The sequence below is a fragment of the Typopeltis vanoorti genome, chromosome 22 (assembly GCF_054136105.1).
Source record: "Typopeltis vanoorti isolate ZY-2024b chromosome 22, IOZ_Tvanoo_1.0, whole genome shotgun sequence".
Classification (NCBI taxonomy): Eukaryota; Metazoa; Arthropoda; class Arachnida; order Uropygi; family Thelyphonidae; genus Typopeltis; species Typopeltis vanoorti.
In genome coordinates this window covers 93067275-93087278 of record NC_143570.1, presented here as the reverse complement: position 1 = coordinate 93087278, position 20004 = coordinate 93067275, and the positions used below count along the sequence as shown (strand labels likewise).

Below are 20004 nucleotides of genomic sequence, written 5' to 3'. Positions count from 1 at the left end.
AAAGAGCAGATCATTACGAACATGTGTGACCAAGTTAAGGCATTCAAATGTAAACTAGTTCTTTGGAAAAGCAGTTGAAAAATAAAGATTTAATGCATTAAATTCCGACATGCAACATGAATAAATCAAGTTTAAGTGAAACTGTATCATATCAAAAATATGCAGAAAAAATTGTAAGCCTTAAAACTGAATTTGAAACAAGGTTTGCAGATTTTAAATTTTTGGAAGACAAGTTTCCTTTGTTTTCTTTGATTTTTTCAATAAATATTATAAATAAATAAATAAATAAATACCTAATCAAATGCAAATGGAGGTAACTGAAATCCAGTGCGATTCAGATTTGAAGGCAAAATTCAGTGAAGTTGGTGTGCCGGGATTTTACAAATATTTACCTGCCAGGTTTAAAAATACTCGAAAATTCACATATGAAATTATATCCATGTTTGGAAGTACTTATCGGCGTGAGCAGTTATCTACAATTATGAAGGGAAATAAGTCTCCTGTCAGATCCAGAATTACTGACATTCACCTTGGATCAATTTTGAAAGTAATCACTGCGAACAAGATTCTTTTCAAAATAAACCTGCATTTTTATGAAAATTGAAGTTTGTTTTTTGCAGCCCACATAAACTTAAACCTCGTTTATTTGGCCTGTGTTAGCCTTTGAGTTTGACATGCTTGCTTTAGATAATCAAAGCGCAAGAGCTGTGACCCAATACATAATGGATTAATTTGGAAGAAAACAAAACTGCTGATACAGTAAACACACACTGTAAAATCTCTCAAGAAATATTATTCATTAAATTTTCAAGATTGATTTTACAGAGGTTTCGAACATATAAAAAATAGAGGTTATAATGTAGTAAAATAAATGTTATACTTCTACTGTTAAAATGCATAATTTAATGTATATTGAAGTTATGTAAAATGGAAAGTAAGGGATTAACCCGGATTATAGCAATGACAAAGTAAGAACAAAAGTTCGCAATGTCATGCGAATATAGAAATATACTCCTAAGAGTGGAGGGAGCCAAAGTGATGTCATCGTACTAGCAGGCAATCCTGGAAACTACATCGTGGGAAATAAAGAAGTAGCGATGATATGGGGGGAGGGGGGTAAAATGCTCTCTCTGGGCTCTCGGCTTTTTTTTTTTGTCTCTCTCTAGACTTTGGTTCCAGGTACATGACCTCAGGTGTGGGGGGAAAGAGGAGAGGCCGTTATTTCGATGTATTTCCTGTGGATGTAAGGATGTGCTATGAGAGCATGGTTACCTGTTAGAAATTGAGGTGACTTCGGCAGCAGTTCCATTCCAGTTTCCCCGACAGAAAATCAACCTAAGCTTTCCTGGAAAACTTCTACAGCAGAACCGCCAGGATCATCCAGTAGCCAGGAAGAAGACACAACGTGAAGCTAAACTAGCTGCGGGTTTGTCCAAGTTGATTGAACTGTGTTTCTAAAAGTCAATGTAAGTAAGCACAATTTTGTTAATGTCTTAAAGGCTTACAACTGTGATTTGTATGTGTGCTTACATAAATTGTTGCATGCACATGAAAAAATTTTTTGTACCATGCAATATCAAGTAGAGAGATGTGGGCAAATATCAGAATGGAGAACTGGACAACGAGACTTATTTGTGCTTATGGCCCAGCAGAAGGTTCTACTAAGAGAGGAATTTTTCAAGGCATTAGAAAAGGAAGGAAGGAGGCACAATGAAAAAGGAAAAGTTGGTCCTTGTTAGAGATCTAAACAACAGGGTATGAAATGATTACCAGATACATAGAAATGTTTTGGGAAAATTTGGAGAAAAGTGCAAAGCTACATACCAATAATAATGGTAAGTACATGCTGAATATATGTTCAGGACATGGACTAGTTATTACTAATACCATGTTCCAATATAAAAATACATTCAAATTCATATGGAAAGAAGATGCAAGAAATCAGAAAGTCTCACTGACAGCAATGTTTTCCCACTGGTTCAGGACAGAAGAGTATACAGACAATTTGAAATAGGAACTGATCACTATTTAGTTTTCAGCAGGATATAATTGAATTGCATAGTGGAAGAAAGCGTGGAAAAAAGTTTTAAAATGATCAAAGTTGAGCATCTTTCAGAAGGGAACTGTAGATTGAAATACACAAACATCATTCAAGGGGGGGGGGGAGGGGAATAGAAGTTTGAAAACAAGAACCAAACTATGGAGATTCAGTGGCAAATCCTGAAGAAAACATCGACTGACTCAGCCAGAGAGGATGTGGTCAAGTTGTCTGTAAGAATAGAAAAATCAAACCTCCATGGTGGACTCAGAATGATAAAGAAGTAGTCATGTAAAAGAAGAAAGCATATCAGAAGTTCCTAGAAAGTAAGTCAGCTTGTGCTTTTACAGAGAAAAATGTAAGAAAGGGAAACACTCTGTAAAACTTTAATGGGCTTTGTAATAGTGTTTATCTCTCCTGCAATGAGGCTTTAGATTGCATTTAAGGTCTAGTGTTAAAAGCTTAAAAATGGAGGAAAGAGTACTGTAAAAGGAATCAGAGATGATAAAGGTGTCGTGAAAACTAAAGATAAAAATATTTTAGATATCTGGATATCAACATTGTGGTAAAAAAATTCCAACAAGAATGCACTCAGGAATACCCATCCATACTGGAAATAGAAAAATCCATCGAAAACCTTAAATGCATCTTCCATGAATGCTCAAATATGGAGGTATAAAAGTTTTACAGCGGCTGCATTGCATAACATGGAAATAATAGTCAGAGGGTCGAATTCCAAATGATTGGAGTAGATCTCTTGTACCACCCACCTACCTAATTACAGAGGTATTTCCCTATTAATTATTACTAGTACGATTTATGCAAGTATACTTGAAAATGGCTAAGAAAACTGTGAAAGGTTGGTGAAGAACAAGCTGGATTAAGGCAAAATAGAGGTTGTCAGGATCAGATCTTCACTTTAAGACAAATTGTTGAGAAATCTTGAGAATATAACAAGGATTTGTATTTAAGTTTCATGGATGTGGAAAAAGGATATGACAAGGTACCAAGAGGAAAGTGCTCTAAAATGTTACAGTTATATGGTGTAAATGGGATATTATATCCAGCAATACATAGTCTATATGAGCCAAGTCAGCTGATAGAATTGAAAGAGGTACAGGAAGATGGTTTTATGTTGAAGTGCACATTCTCTCCAATGTTTATTCATTAGCAATATGAATTACATTATGAAGGCAAGTGGTATTATATCTGATATCAACATTGGCAATGTTAATCTCAGCTCTTTGCTTTATGCAGATAATGGTATACTTCTGTATGAATGAATCCAGTACAAGTCAGCAAGATTCCCTGGCTAAATTGAATAAATGTTGTAATAAATGTGGTATGAAAATTTGCAATAAAAAGACAAAGAAAATAGACAGAAACATTGAAAACATCAACTGCATCCTGAATGGTGGACCTATGGAACAAGTAAAACATTTCAGCTATTTAGGCACAATTTTTAGTGAAGATTCTAAATTAAATATTGATGATGGCAGAGGAATTGTGGCCAACTAAGGTGGAGATGCAAGAAGCAAATACTGACAGCAGTTTTGAAGCAGTATGGTATGGAGGTGGATAGGATAAAATGTTTAGTAGAGTGATACTATATGCCTGGTAATGTGGAAGGAAATGTTTAGACAAAGTGGTCTGGATAATAAGAAAAGGGTGATCATTATAGGTGATATCAATTATTATCATAATACAGACTTGAATGAATTCAAAGAGAATGAATATCTTGAGTTTTTAAGGGTTATCTACCTTAAGCAGTACATAACAGAGGTGACACATAGATCAAAAGGTGTTGGATTTGATTATCTCATCAGATGATATTGTTGTATAATGAAGTGTTACATCATCCTCCAGTTGGTGAAAGTGACCATGAATTGATCACTTGGACAGTGGCCAGCCATATTAGGACTTTTGTGAGAAAGTGTTATATTGGAATTATAAGACAGATGATTATAGCAAACTCAGGAGGAAGCTTGCATTGATATCACAGAATGAGGAATTGCATGGGAAGGAAATGAATGCTGCTTGGTTTCTACTCGGGAATTATCCAGTGAAGGCAATAAGTGAGTGTATTCCAAAGGTCAAGAGATTAAATAAGGTAGGTGAAAAATGGATGACTGAAGAGGTGAAGCATGCAATCTGAAAAAAAAAAAGACATTGTGGAGGCAGCACAAAATGAGTGGAGATAACCTTTGTACATGAGAAGTACAAAGAGCAAACAAGGAAGGTGATCCACACTTAGTAAGAGTAGCAAAAGTGCGGTATGAGCAGTAGTTAAGAAATGACACTAAAAGAAATCTTAGAGAGTTTTTTCGATGTGTGGCAGGTAAAAGGAAGAATGATTATGGGAGATGATGTTGGTCAGTGATAATGGGAGAATGATAAACACTGAGGAGGATATAGAGTAATAAAGTAAGAGTATAGAGTAATAGTTAATCAAGGTAATGTGGAGAGCTTGCAGGAAGATTTAAATAGGCTGTCAGTATGGACAAAAGTTAATGGGTGTGTCGGTTTAATGTCAAGAAATGTAAAGTTATGCATTTTGGGATAAATAGATTACAAGCTGTGCATCACACTGATCGCACAGTACTCCAAGAAACAGATGAAGCTAGAGATTTAGGGGTGGTGGTGGTGATGGTGGTAGGAGAAAGTTAAAGTTTAGAGGATAATATTGCTAAGGTTGCTAAATTAGCCCATAAGATTACCTGGCTAGTGAAGAACACATTAATAAGTAGAAATAAGGAAGTTGTAATTCCTCTTTATAAGACCTTGATACACCCACATATGGATTACTATACTCAAGTCTGGTCCCCTGGGTTTCTTGGGGATGAGGAAGCGGTGGAGAGGATTCAGAGGCAAGTAACCAAGATGGTGAGTGGCCTGTGGAATGTTCCCTATGAGGATAGAGATAGATTGAAGGTGTGTGTGTGATTGCAGAAGTTGGTTGATAGGAGAAAGAAAGGGGATATGATAGAAACATTTAAGTTGCTTAAAGGATTTTATAGGATAGAAGCAGGGGAAATATTTCAGCACTGGGCTAGAGGGACCAGAACAAGGGGTCATCCCTGGAAGTTGAATAAACGTGTGGTCAGTAGGGATGCGAGGACTAGATTTTTTGATTGGAGAATGGCGAATGAGTGGAATGGGTTGCCAGTCATTTATGAGTGCTTTGTCTGTTAATGGGTTCAAGGAAAGGTATAATAGATTGTGTGGATAGATTAGGTCTCCTGCAATGAGTCTTCAGACTCCATGGAGGTGCCCATATAATAATAATATAGTAGAGGTGTTAAATGAGCAGTTCATTAAAGTATTCCATCTTTGTAATTGTAACATAATGCAGAACTTGAGAGCAGTGGGAATGGGAGAAGAGCCACTGATGGTGAGTCAGCAGAAGGTATATGAGGAATTGAGTAAACTTGGTGTCAACAAGGACATGGGACTTGATGGGTTATCGCCGTGTGTCTTGAGGGAACGTTCTAGGGCGACAGTTTCAACATAAACTTTTAACATGAGTCTTACATCAGCCCCAAGTTCCAAAGGAGTGGAAAGCTGGCAAAATTGTTTTGATTCATAAAGGGGGTGATAAGGCTAAGGCTTTGAATTATAGGCCAATCTGCTTGTCTGGAGTTGTGGTCAAGGTGTTTGGAGAACCTAGTGAGGACAAGGATTCAGAATTGGGTGGACAGCGGTAAAATTCTCTTTAATGAACAGCATGGGTTTCCTAAAGGGAGATCATGTTTTAGCAATCTGCTTACTTATTATAACAAAGTTACAAATACATTGGATAAGGGGGGGGGGGGTAAATACAGTAGTATATTTCGATTTTGCAAAGGCTTTTGATAGATCGATACATGACAAACTAGTTAAATAGTTTAAAGGGTTGGATAATAGATTAGTGCACTGACTGGAGATTGGCTGCCTGATAGGTATCAGCAGGTTGTGTATATCCCAGAAGATAACAGTCAGTAGTGACATGCCCCAAGAATCTTTTTTTTTGGGTCCATTGTTGTTTAATTTGTATGTATGTAAAAGACATTAGGAAAGGCTTAAATGGTGATATGTATGTAAATGACATTAGGAAAGGCTTAAATGGTGATATATAGTTAATTGAGCGGGAGATGGTAAATCCCGTTTTATTTTATAGCCGGGTACAAAACTCGGGTCGAAATCCATCGACAAAATAGCCTTTCGGCTTATTATCTTTGTGATATATAGTTGTTTGCAGATGATTCAATGTGTGGAGCATTATGAGAACTAGAGCAGATAATATAGCTTTGCAAGAAGACCTAAATAGATGGTCTGAATGGGCAAGTGTGTGGCGATATCAGTTTAATGTTGCAAAATGTAACGTTTTAAAATAAGGTTCAAGCCTCACATTAAGATTCATAGAATTCAGCTCCAAACATATCAAACTAACTTCTTATCTTTTGCCTTCATTCCATGTACTTCTGTTCTTTGGATCAGCCTTCATAAAATTTACCAAAGAAATACATTAAGACATTCTACTCCCTAACTATTTATCCACACACACAGCACTGTTATATTATATTTCTCTCTCTTGCCTGTGAGGACATGCAAAAAAACATGACTAGATTTCAACAATGTTCTTTATTCTATTTATTCAAAAATTTAGATTTCCTTTTCTTATACAATCAATTCATCATCAGAAAAGATAATATGGAAAGTTAAACAAGTAGAAAAGAAACTTACCTGTTCCATAACTTCTGGAGCCATCCAACATGGTGTACCTACAAAAGTATGCCGGGCTTTTTGTCGAGAGAGATCACCCCCAGTAGCTAACCAGGAACTGACACCAAAATCTGAAAGGAAAACCACCTATGTTAATGCATGATAAACAAAAATAATTTTTAAGAAATATGGATACAAAAACAAAACATATATTCAAAGAAAAGAACAAAATTACAACTGGAAGATAATGCACAAAAATAATTCTTTTATTTAGAAAAATATCAGAAGTAACACTGAAGAAATTGTCATAGAAAATGCTTATGTCGCATTTCTAAGAGAAGTTAACCTCATAGGTACATATTGAGAAAACACGCATCAGTTGGAAGTTTTTTCCACTTGGTTATGGTATAAATTAAAGATACCAAGAACTTATATACTTGGTTTAATCCTTTAACCAAGTGTAAGCAAACAAAGTTTGCACCTGAAGTATTTTCAGGACTGGGGCAACTCGTATATAGAAGCTAATGATTTCACATCACTTGCCTTAGTATCCCATAATGCAAGGCACATATCCTTATGGATATGTATAATGATATAAACAATAAATTACACAATCCACAGTAATTAACTTTAATGAAATGAATAATTATGTGTATACTGCTATGCAATCTGCACTTGTTTCAATAAAAATAACATTACAAAAAAAAGTGTCTACATTCGTTAAGTTTCATAAAAGGTTACTTTTTTTGTGCGATTATTAATAAAGTAAACTAATGCTGCCACTTATCACTGTAATGAATTATTTCAATTAATGAGAGTTTTCTTTAATTCCTAAAGTCGATTATGTAACAACATTGTATTAGACAAGTGGTGACACTTCTGGTGCATTATGATTATAAAAAAGAAAAGACTGATGAGAAAGTCTCATGATATGGAGTTGTAGCACCATTCTTAACAATTTCAATGTTAATTTTAGATTATTATGAAAAGTAACATGCTATTGCATTGCTGAAGTCATTCCATCAAAAAAGTAAATTTTTCTAGTAGTAGGAAATAACAGAAATGATAAAATCAGTATTTTAACAGACTAAATTAATCAGAACCTCACAAAAACATTAAAATTTGAGAAGAAATTCAGTCAGATAACAGTAATACTGACTAAACAGTAATGAAACTGAAAAATTCACAATAAAAAATATCCGTTTACAAATATTCCCCCCCACCAATTCCCCAATGAAGAATTAACTTCTGTTGCTGATTGACCAGAAAGACTGATAGCTAGAAAGAAGGCAATATCAGAATGTGAATCACTTGAATAGATTTTTTTCACTTAACTTATCAAACAAAGAGGCCATTCTGAATTTTCTGCAGCTAGGTTAAAACTATATTTGTATTTATTATTTTTTTTTTATTCATAACTTTTAGATGCAGATCTCACTGTAAATTAAGTCATCTCTATTTCTGCCAGTTGTGCATCAAATGTAAATAAAATGCAACCTTTCTTATATTAAATATGATTAAAGAAAACTTGAGGCACAGAATCAAAGTTTATTCTTGATTTACAAAATCAGTTGTTAGAAGTACAGGAGGAGGATGTGAAATAAAATCAGGTGTAAGGGATTGTACATCTTCATCGTTGTTTATAACAATTTACATGTACCATATTATTCAGCATCATCAATTTCCTGATATGTACCCTCAAGGGATGTTCAGGTCACTATGACAGCACTACATGATTAAGTTTACATTATTATTAGTCTCCTATCAACAATTTTTCTACGAATTAATTAGTTTATTACTTTTCAGCAATCCAATATTGCTGTATCCAACATTTCATCCTTCTAAACCATTTTTAATTAAAACAATCCACCTAGACCTCGATCTTTTTCCTGCCATCATATACCTGTTTTGCTAACCTTTCCTCTCCAATTCTATTTAAGTGACCATAACACCATACATGAGCCCTGCTCACACATTCATGAATGCAAACAATGTCGAGTTCCTTTCTAATGTCTTCATAATACAATACAATATTGTTCAGGCCCCTAATCTTTCTCAGAACTCTCATGTCAGTCATCTTTCTTTTATCTAGTCTAATCTTAGATCAAGTGCTTTATTTCTATCCTTTCTATCCCAAATCTCAGATCCATAATAACTTAAAATTGGTTTGAATACTGTCTTGTATACTGCTAGTTTAGCATTTTGGCTAATTTCGTGTTATTCCATAAAATCCCAATATCATCTTTGCTTATTCTGTTGTTTATTTCCAAATTTAATTTGTCATTTAATTTGTGTGGAAGATTAACATTTTAAGAAATAAACAAAAATTAGGGAATTCACCAATCAGTAAAATACAAAATATTAATTTTACTTTACACAGAATAAAAAATATTGTATAAAAAAAACTAAATAAAATCTAATTAAATAAATAATACAGAAATATAGAAAAAAACTATTTTCTAAAATATTTCTTGTTTTGCATTTGTTTATCATATGTGTACCAATATTATTTCAATTTTCTGATGAAGAAGTTCCCTGCAAAGAATTTTTCCCAAAACGAATTTCCATGTGACGAACTGTCAGCAAAAAATTTTTTGTAAACCAAATAAGTTAAATCATTAAAAATGAAGATATTAGGAAGGGACTTAACATTGTTAGCATGCAGTGATATGATTGCTTTAGCAAAATAGGAGAGAAAATGTCAACAAAACAGGTGTTTGATGCCAAGATGGCAGGAAAACGTTCATGAGAAAGACCAAGATCTAGGTCGACAGATACAGTTAGAAGACAGAAATATAAGATCTGATGATATGTGAGTGGTGAAAAGTGATAGAATAATTAGGAAAATTGTTGACAGGATATTAGTAAGAATGGAAAACTGTGTAATACTGTCATCTGTACAGTCCTTGTGAGTACATTTCAGTAAACTGATGATGATGAAACATTAAGTTTTATTTTAAATAAAACTTTGAAAGTGGTATTTAATAATGTTAGTTTACAATATGTAAATCTTAGTGTTGTGTTAAATGTTTTGAAGTATAAAAGTTTTTATGTAAAACAGTAATACATCTCCTAGAGGCTGCGTTTTACATTATGAGAAAATATTAAGGACAGTGATCGAACCTTGCTCCACCTTTGCTCCGAGTTTCCCTAGTGTTGTACTACCAGGTGTTGACTTATGCTTGGACTCGCCGAACGTTCTTCTTAGATTTCGATCTTCGAGTTTCTTATTCGGTTTTAAAATAATGAGGGATTTAGTATCCCCTTAACTTAATTATAAAGGTTTTTAACAATTTTATATTACTGAACATTACGTGTTCAATCGATATTTTAATTATTTAACTATATTTATTTTAGTTAACATTTACCTGCAATTTGCACCGTTCCATCTTCTCCTAGAAGTATATTTCCTGCTTTTATATCCCTAAACAAATATATAAAAATTAAAGATGATAAATATGCAAATTTTAAATATTTTATGTCTAAATTTAATCTTCATTTATCTTCTTGATAAATAAATCAATAAGTATCAGTTCATTTTATAATATAAAATGTCATCTGAAATGCATCAAAGTTCCAATTTAGAAGTGACTTATTCCTAAAATACAATTATCTTATGGCAGTGCTAACCTAAGTTATATTTGTAACATGAGTAGCACTCATGCAGGTAAGCTGTATTAGATGACATATAAAGAAACTTTTTTCTTCTAATACAGCTTGATGAAGTAAGCAACATAATAATACTTCAATCATAAGTCATATTTTTCATGACTAGGTGTCTAGTAGATGATCTTTACTACTCAATATGAGACCAATGTCCTGCTTATTAAGTATAATATTTTGTGGTCAAAAATACGGTAATTAGATAATACCTCATTATGTTTTACAGCTTTCATTTTCATTTATTTGCCATAAGTCAAATGTGATATTAAGCTGCATTAAATTGCTTATTTTCACAAAGTACAGTGAGTAACATAACATTTGACTTAAAATCTGATATTCTGAAACTTAACTGCTCCAACATCTGTTTGTTACAGTATTATTATTGAACAGAGTATCAGACCACAATGAAACAGAAAAGTCCAAAAATCAATTATGTTGATGACCATTAAATTATAGTTTTATTGATCATTTGCACAGATCACCATCCAAACATCCATCCTCCCAAATCCACTCTTGAAACAGATCAGCCATAACTTGGTTAGAATACTGAGTTACCTTACACTCGTCTCATCCCCCTCCCCTTCTTTTTTTAATGTCATTCCATTCCACACACCAGAGGTTGCAAGAACTATAGCCAATCAAATATTTGGGTGCATGGGCAAGAAAAAAGAAGGAACCTACTGATATGTTTTTTGAACAAGTGAAAGTTGTAGTCCTTAGGAAACCATGTAGGAGAGAATGTTCCACAGTACACAGATGGATGTGAAGTTAGTTTGTCTGGAGATGTACAATAAATAAATGCTGAACAGCAGCTTCATGTGTTTGTGGATTTCAGGGAAAGTGAAGGAATGGCATCAGCCAGTTCAGTGAAAGAACAGCCATGAAAATGCAAAAAAAGGTACAGGGCAGAAACAGTAAGTCTAAAGATAGTAGGCACTGCAAGGCTTGTCAAATAAAAATAATAATAGTAATAATAAAAATTAAAAAAAAAGAGTACTATCATCAGTAAAACTGTGGATAGCATTTGAGGTTAGTGATAGTCATTTATGAATAGGAGAAAGAGCATGAGTGAAAGTACAGAGCCGTGGAGTACAATCTATCATGGTTTATGAAAGACTGTTACTGAGATTAAAAATCTCAGTGTTTGAGATTTTTGCTGTCAGTAACAATTCTGAGTTGTGAAAACTAAAGTCTTCAAGATATGTGACCATGCATCTGGCCTGCATACGATCAAGCTTCACTAACAGATAGTGGAACAGCAGTGCACTTAAATCTGTTTCACATCATAAAGAGGATTCAAGGTTTAACATTCTCTGACATGGGATGTCCAACATCATAAACACACAGGTTCCACCTCTATTACTGAAGAAATTGTATAGCATTGTTAGGAGGCTGAAGCTGCTAATTGAGATTCTGTTAAGAAAAGCAGACTGGGTTTGGATATCATTTAAATTGGCATTCAGACCGCTAATGTTTTGTAACTGCAGTAGTACTAATACATTTTCTTATGTTGTCTTTCATGGTTGTTTAATGTTGTTATGTCCTAATCTTCTTATTATATATTTATGTTGTATAGTATACCTCTCCTTGGTTGTCACATGGTACTATTGAGAACACAAAGGAATTGCCTCAAGGTCGAGCCAATTCCTAGGTGGCAAAGCTTCTGAAATTTGCCTCTCTTAAAGTTCTGAGAAAATTTATTTTTTATTGCTGGGCCATCCAGAACTCTTAGATTAAGAAAAGAGTTTCTCAATCAAAAAGTGAACTTGCAGATGACCTTTGTTTACAGTCGTGACCTTAACTATTGTTTATTCCCTTCCGCTTAGATTTGAATAATTTATGAGTGGTGCATCGGATTCTTAGACACAGGCAATCAAATTAAAAATAGCAAAAGGTTTATTCATCATATTCGTTGTAATATAGTGTAAAGAATAATCAATCATTACTATTAGAATGTTAAACAAAATAACTTGCATACATTTTAAACAAATATGAATATCATAGAAACACTTCTCTAAAAGAATAATAATCTAGCATTCTTAGATCATAAAACAAAAATGAAACTTCAGACTTTGACTAAATTACTCAAATAAAGACACTTCAATACCTCTTAAGACATAATTATCAATCTGCACATGTAAAGAACATTCCTTTTCCTTTTGTCTAACTGTTATCAAAGCACTACAGTCCTGTCTTATTCTAATCAGAGTCTTTAATTCTTAAATTACAGTTAATTTCTCTTCCTCACATATATTACTAGACAAAAAGGTTACAATACCGTACTTGATGATCCTTTATATATACTTGTCCCTTCAATTCCTGATTCATTTTCTTTTAACTATTTCATTTCCGTCGGTTTTCGAGCTGGGATTCCTGCGATCGTTGGTTGGTCCACACGTTTCTAGAATATTGAGCCTATGGCTAGAACATTCTTGGCAAACGGCGATTCTGCATTCGTGTAGCACACTACCGAGTCGTTGAGTTGCCTACTATCTGTGTAAAACATCTATCCTTTCATCATAGGGCTTGAGACCCGCAACCTCTTTAACTACTATAAGGCATCTCTGGGTGGTACTATACTGGAGTGAGAGCAAAAATTCCCGAACTACATGTCCAGACGATCGAGAAGAGAAAACAAAAAACTTCATGGGGGGGTTCCTAACTCTTTTATACCAACCCCCTACCAGTACTCTGTGTAACATAAGTTGTTCACTGTCATGTTTTTATTTGTACATATGGTCTCGCTTCCGTAGCGTCTTCTCCGAACAGCTTAGGTCTCCACGTGCCGTATGCACACGAGACCGCTTGGGACAACTTCTTAATCCAATGGTTTGCCCTTGTACTATGACCTTGTGTTCTCACTTTGTTACATGCAATTCATACAGCAATTCTTTGTGTATCAATCTTAACAAGTAATATGAAATTTACCAAACTTCACTATCAAATATACAATCTAGTAGAAATTCTTTTACAGTGAAATATACATAATTTTTCTTCTTAATCACTGTATCCTATATTTGTCAAGATATATATAATATATACTAGGATGCAAGCATATCCTTTCAGGGTTTAACTTATTAAATTGTGATTGAATAAATTCCTAATGAATTTTATTCATTCAAAATTCAACAAAGGTTCCCCTTTCTTCTTAAAATTTTTTCAAAAAAAAAAAAATTTCTTTTGTGTCCCTCCTTTCAATTCCATTGGGGGGGAGTGGGTGTCTCTGCCAAAGTCTTTCTGTTCTTTATTCTGTCTTGAGTCTCTCCTCTTCCCCCTTACTGATGCGAATATAATTAACTTCTAGCACAGTAGGCTGAATCTCATTCAAGTTAATGTTTTTATCAACAATACTATCTGATGTCCCTCTGATTAGTGAGACATTGTCTGTTGGATGACCTGTCTCTTTTGACAAAAGGGCCTCCTCTATGTTCAATTTGTTACATATTGAGTTATCGTCAGATTATCAACCTGTTCTTTGTTATTTCGTCTCTGAGACTTAGATCTGAATAAGTCCTTGCCTTCCTTGTAAGATCATGTTTTGCAATTTTCCCGGGTGACTCGCCTTCTTCCAAGAAGACATATCTCCCTCCTTGCATAACTACACTCAAGTTATACCTTGTCAGAAAATCATTCCCTAGAATCAGCTTTATGTGTGGGAGAGAAGTTCTGGACAAAACCAGAAACTCATGCCAAAAACACCTTTAGATTCACTGACTTGGTTGCATGAGTTGTGGAGGCTGTAATTATGGATATTCTCATGGAGTTCTTGAGATACGTAATCTTTCCTTTTACATAGGGCTCTAACAATCTAAAATAATCCCCTGAAATGATGAAGGTCAGAGACCCAGTGTCCATTAAAGCATTACAATACCTTCTATAGACACTACCTTTTACCATCATGCCATAAGATTGCCCTTTTTCTCTTTGTCCTCTGCTCTAAGTTCTATTTGCATATATATATGATTTAGGCTCCCCCATTGTAATTCCTATTAGAGTGCTTCTTACCGCTGAAACAATTGTAGGCAAGATGCCCGACCTTGTCACAATTGTAACATCTGGTGATCAAAGTGATAGGAAAGAGCTTTGATCACTGGTTCTTCTAAAATCTGATGGATGTTCAGTCATTTCCTGGGAGGTTGCTGCCGTCAGTTTTTGCATGACGGTATCCAGTCAGTCAAGAAGGTGCCTTTGTAATCTCTCAACCTCTTCGCAAATTAGCCTAGTGGTATCTTCAATCATGTTACTAGTTGGCTCTGGGGTCTTCAGAGATATTGTTTCCAGCTGCTTCATTACAGTATCTAATCATTCCATGACAGGTTGCTGGAGACGTTCTACTTCCTGCTTAACTATAGATCTGATATTGCATGTTTCAGGTAAGGTTTCTGTTAACTTATTGTTTAAACACCGTTACTCTCATTCCCCTTTTCAATCTTGGATCTTTCCTTTTTCTCCCTACATTCTTTCTCCTGTTCATGTTGTCTTATTGGGTTGCGAGCTTCCTCGACAAAGTTAACAAAACTGGTAGCAGTTGCAGGACGGATGTCCCCAAGCATCTGCTCCCTTTCCATGACAGCATTGTAGCACTCATCCAGATTTGATACTCCTTTGTTGAATGCTGTCTTCCTTAACTCCTGTCTTACTCCTGAATTGCTGGAAGACAGCCCAGTCCAAGTGGAGTCTTTCCTCACTGGAGACATTCAAGGTACTTGCCATAGTAAGCAATCTATTCTGAAAGTCAGAAACACTCTCCCTGTCCTTCTGAGCACATCTCTGGAACTTCCATAAGTTAGGCCCCAAACTTCTCAATTTTGAGAATTGAGATATTAGTGTCAAATTGTGAATTCAGATATTTTATGTTTTAATACTTCATTCATATTTAACATAATCCACCATGTCATAAGCAAGACTTGTAAATATTATTTGTTGTTAGTCTCTTGCTTTATAATACATTATTCATATAAATGCTTTCAATTTTGTTTGTTATTAATTAATTATTTAATCTTAGAATATGTAATAATAATGAAAAGACTATATAAATGTCATTCATTTTAATTAGTTTATTCTGTAAAATTTATTATAAGAAACTGTGTGTATGTAAGTTTAAATGTATATTATATGAATTGTGATATATCTTTTTTATTTCTGTATGTAATAGTGATTTTATGTAATTCTTCTGATTGGATTTGATTGGCTGCTGAAGGAGAAACGGAGTTTATTTTAGTCAGCTGGTGCTGAGAACGTGAGCTACTGTGTATAAACAGAGAAGTCAGTGGATATAAGCTGAACTGGTTAGAACCGGATTTTGGCGGGAAGAAGGAAGGTAGTTGATTGGAAAATGAAAGGAAGTAGAGGAGAAGCTTTAGAGACAGCATAGAGACCGGATGTGTGTAACAGAAGGGGGAGTTGATATATGCCGTAAATCGACTAAGAAAGGACCAGGGACTAATAGGTATCGTGAATTGCTTCTATGGGAGTTCTGATATTACAATATTTTCCAAATGGTTAGTGGAAGAATAGTGCGAAACCGAAGTTAATACATAGAAGAAAATAAAGAATTAGTAGATATCTAAAACCAAGTGCATCAAGACTTGTGTATTTCTGTGTCTATAATTCAGTTATTATAGTGGAAGATTTCTTTAGAATTGTGTTGCCATAAACAAAAAGTCAACAAGAATTTCAAATGTGCCTTTGCGAATTCTATGTGTAGAAACAGTAACCCGGTAAGAGTTGTCCTTTCTGTAACCTGTGAAGCTATAACTGTTAACTCAGTCAAATATATTTTGGCCTTAGCTGTGGTGTTATGTCGATTAATGGCCAGATGTTAGATGTACTAAAGTACTTTCCCCTCGAAATAAGTCTCATGTTGTTCTATTACATGTTAGCAGACTGAGAAAGATTATAGTATAGCCTGTTATAAGATTAATTATTGTAACATTTGGAAGGTCAATCTTTTAAGAACTATTTCCAACTTGATTGACTGAACATAAAGAACTGATAAATGAATGATTGATAATTTATGGATTGTAATTATTCTGAAAACTGAGCTAATATATTTATGATAAGATTCATCTAATTGGTTGGAGTGAAATATGTCAGAGAAATATTAATGCTTTGTGAATTAACAATTGTTAACATTAGTCATGATCCTCAAACTTAATTGAGAAGTTATTAATGTATGAATGTGAATTCTTATATTTTAATTGGATAACCTTATTGCAGATAGTTATACTTAAATGTATATATTGTACTTTTCCACATTAAATGTTTTCTTTTGTTGAGTTAAACTTGGTGTTTGCCTGATTTTCCTTCATTGCACCGCTCATAAAATTATTCGGACCTTTGCGGAAGCCTTAAATACTAGTAATAACCTCAGCCTGAAGATAAAGTGATAATATAAGTTTAGTTGATGATTGATTCCTCTATATTATTTAGACTAATCTGAATATAGGGTGGTGCAGTATAATATAAATGTCCTTATATTCAGATGAGCATCAATCAACAACTAACCAAGTATAAGGGAAATTAAAGAGGTAAATAAATAAATAACCAACATAAATGGAACAGTTAGCTAGGTAGGACGACACAACATTAGAACCTCCTTAAACTTAGAATACTCCAGGGTCTCTTTTAGAATGGGAGAGGAGTATAGGAAGGTTCTGGCCTTCCCTACCAGCTTGCTATGGAGTAGGAGCAGTAACTGAAAATCTGTCCATCCTCGAGCCTTTCTTAGCTCTTCAATATAACAAAAGAATGCTATGACGTTGTCCGTTTCTTCCTCCGAGAATTGAGGGAATACCTGTTGTGGATTAATGCATCTAAAAAACTCAGTATCATTCATTCCTGAGTTACTAGTAGGAGTGGACATGCTTGTATCTAAGTTTACACTGTACTATACTAAACTTATTCTTAATTACTCAAATAAAACCTCATTAATTTCCTCGTCAGAATCAAAAACCTACTCACTGTGAACTGTCTAAGATTTTGATTTAATTGCAAAATTCACATCCTGTCTGCTGCACCATTTATGTTATGCCCAAATCTTCTTATTATATATCTATATGTTGTATAGTATACCTCCCCTTGGTTGTCATGTGGTACTATTGAGAACACAAAGGAATTGCCTCAAGGTCGAGCCAATTCCTAGGTGACAAAGCCTCTGAAATTTGCCTCTCTTAAAGTTCTGGGAAAATTTGTTTTTTTATTGCTGAGCCACCCAGAATCCTTAGATTAAGAAAAGAGTTTCTCAATCAAGAAGTGAACTTGCAGATGTACCCACTATTGACCTTTGTTTGCAGTCGTGACTTTAACTATCGTTTATTCCCTCCCGCTTAGATTCGAATAATTTATGAGTGGTGCATCGGATTCTTAGACACAGGCAATCAAATTAAAAATAGCAAAAGGTTTATTCATCATATTCGTTGTAATATAGTGTAAAGAATAATCAATCATTACTATTAGAATGTTAAACAAAATAACTTGCATACATTTTAAACAAATATGAATATCATAGAAACACTTCTCTAAAAGAATAATAATCTAGCATTCTTAGATCATAAAACAAAAATGAAACTTCAGACTTTGACTAAATTACTCAAATAAAGACACTTCAATACCTCTTAAGACATAATTATCAATCAGCACATGTAAAGAACATTCCTTTTCCTTTTGTCTCGCTTCCGTAGCATCTTCTCCGAACAGCTTAGGTCTCCACGTGCGGTATGCGCACGAGACTGCTTGGGGCAACTTCTTAATCCAATGGTTTGCCCTTGTACTATGACCTTGTGTTCTCACTTTGTTACATGCAATTTATACAGCAATTCTTTGTGTATCAATCTTAACAAGTAATATAAAATTTACAAACTTCCCTTCAAATATACAATCTAGTAGAAATTCTTTTACACTGAAATATACACAATTTTTCTTCTTAATCACCACCGTATCCTATATTTGTCAAGATATATATAATATATACTAAGATGCAAGCATATCCTTTCACGGTTTAACTTGTTAAATTGTGATTGAATAAATTCCTAATGAATTTTATTCATTAAAAATTCAACAATGTTAAGATAAGTAAATAATAAGGGCTTGCAATAGGCGTGAAGGACTAACAAGAACAATTCCTACAAAGAGCACTCATTACTCAGGCCACTGCATGGCCTCGATAGTTCACCTTGAACTCTACTGTACACAAATTCTTTCTCACTCCAGGCACAATCTGACAAGAGTAAGTGGCAGCAGAGGGACCAGATCAAGTGATCCCTGGAAGTTGAATAAAAGGTGCAGTTGGTGGGGTGTGAGGAAGAGATTTTTTTACTTGGAGAGTTGTGAAAGTGGCACGGGGTGCCAGAGTCAGTTTTGAGTGCTTTGTTAATGGGTTCAAGGAGAGGTATGATAGATTGTGTGGATAGTTCGGGTCTCCTCTAATGAATCTTCAAACTCCATGGTGGTCTGCCATACTGCCATTTACATCATCTGCTCACTCCCTTAATTTTTCTCAGCACTATCATACCTGCAAATTAAAGATACCAAGAAATTATATTCTTGGTTTAATCCTTTACCCAAGCACAAGCAAACAATGTTTGCACATTAAGTATCTTCACGACTATGCTCCTTGTATGTGGAAGCTAATGACTTCACATCATTAGCCTTAGTATCCCATAATGCAATGCAAACATCCATAATACATTGCATGCGTATAATGTAATGTATTATGGGATACTAAGACAATTGATGTGAAGTCATTAGCTTCCACATACAAGGAGCACAGTCGTGAAGATACTTAACGTGCAAACATTGTTTGCTTATGCTTGGGTAAATGATTAAATCAAGAATATAATTTCTTGGCATCTTTAATTTATAGTATGACCAAGTGAACATCTCATACCTATGACCTCCAGTCTTTGATGTATTGTATTTCTAACTAAGCTCTCAGATCCATAACTTAAAATTGGTTTGAACACTCTCTTGTACAATATTATTGTAATTCCCACTCTTTTTTGCTGACACATGTGTGCCAGCAAAAATGAAAAATTTTTTCTTATGAAACATTTTGAGCACAAGTTTCCAATTTCAGACTTAATGTTCACTGTAGCCTGTACTCATACTAATAGCAAAAGTCGAGCCACAAACTTAATTTGATATACCTAAAATTGGTGACAACATATTTCTTAAAAGATCTTGTCTGTTGCATGCTAAATATTTCTATTAAAGTAATCTAAATGCTTACTCCTTCAGCTACTTAAATACTCCATATACATGCAGTTTATAAACAAATTATGCCACATTTGTCCAGCTACTCAAATTGAAATGAATTTCAATAGCGACATTTTGTAGGGTTAATGCATTAAAATGACTGATGTAACATATCTCATATTAATGTTGCTCTTTTTTTTTTTGTCACGCTATAACCTGTATAACTGTGAGCACTAAATTAATTCGCTTAAATTCCTGTAGTTACAAAAATATATAATATAATAATTAGCACAAGTTTGAGTGATCGTACTCTTTAGACAATAGACATTCTAAATAAATATGCCTCTGCAACTTGCTGATGTCAGCTTCAGTTCACCCACATAGTGCAGGCTAAAAGTAACTAATTA

At 34.3% G+C, this 20004-nt stretch overlaps 1 protein-coding gene across 3 annotated transcripts in view; it reads right to left on the bottom strand.

Moving 5' to 3' along the window:
* Nucleotides 1-20004, bottom strand: part of fray (oxidative stress responsive kinase frayed) — a 570703-nt gene that overhangs the window by 338467 nt on the left and 212232 nt on the right. For all 3 annotated transcript variants that reach the window (XM_090411795.1, XM_090411792.1, XM_090411793.1), the window contains exons 6-7: nucleotides 10108-10163; nucleotides 6761-6870 (exon numbers count right to left, since the gene is read on the bottom strand). In XM_090411795.1, the coding sequence (XP_090267921.1) occupies nucleotides 6761-6870; nucleotides 10108-10163 (166 nt within the window). The remainder of the gene's footprint in view (nucleotides 1-6760; nucleotides 6871-10107; nucleotides 10164-20004) is intronic.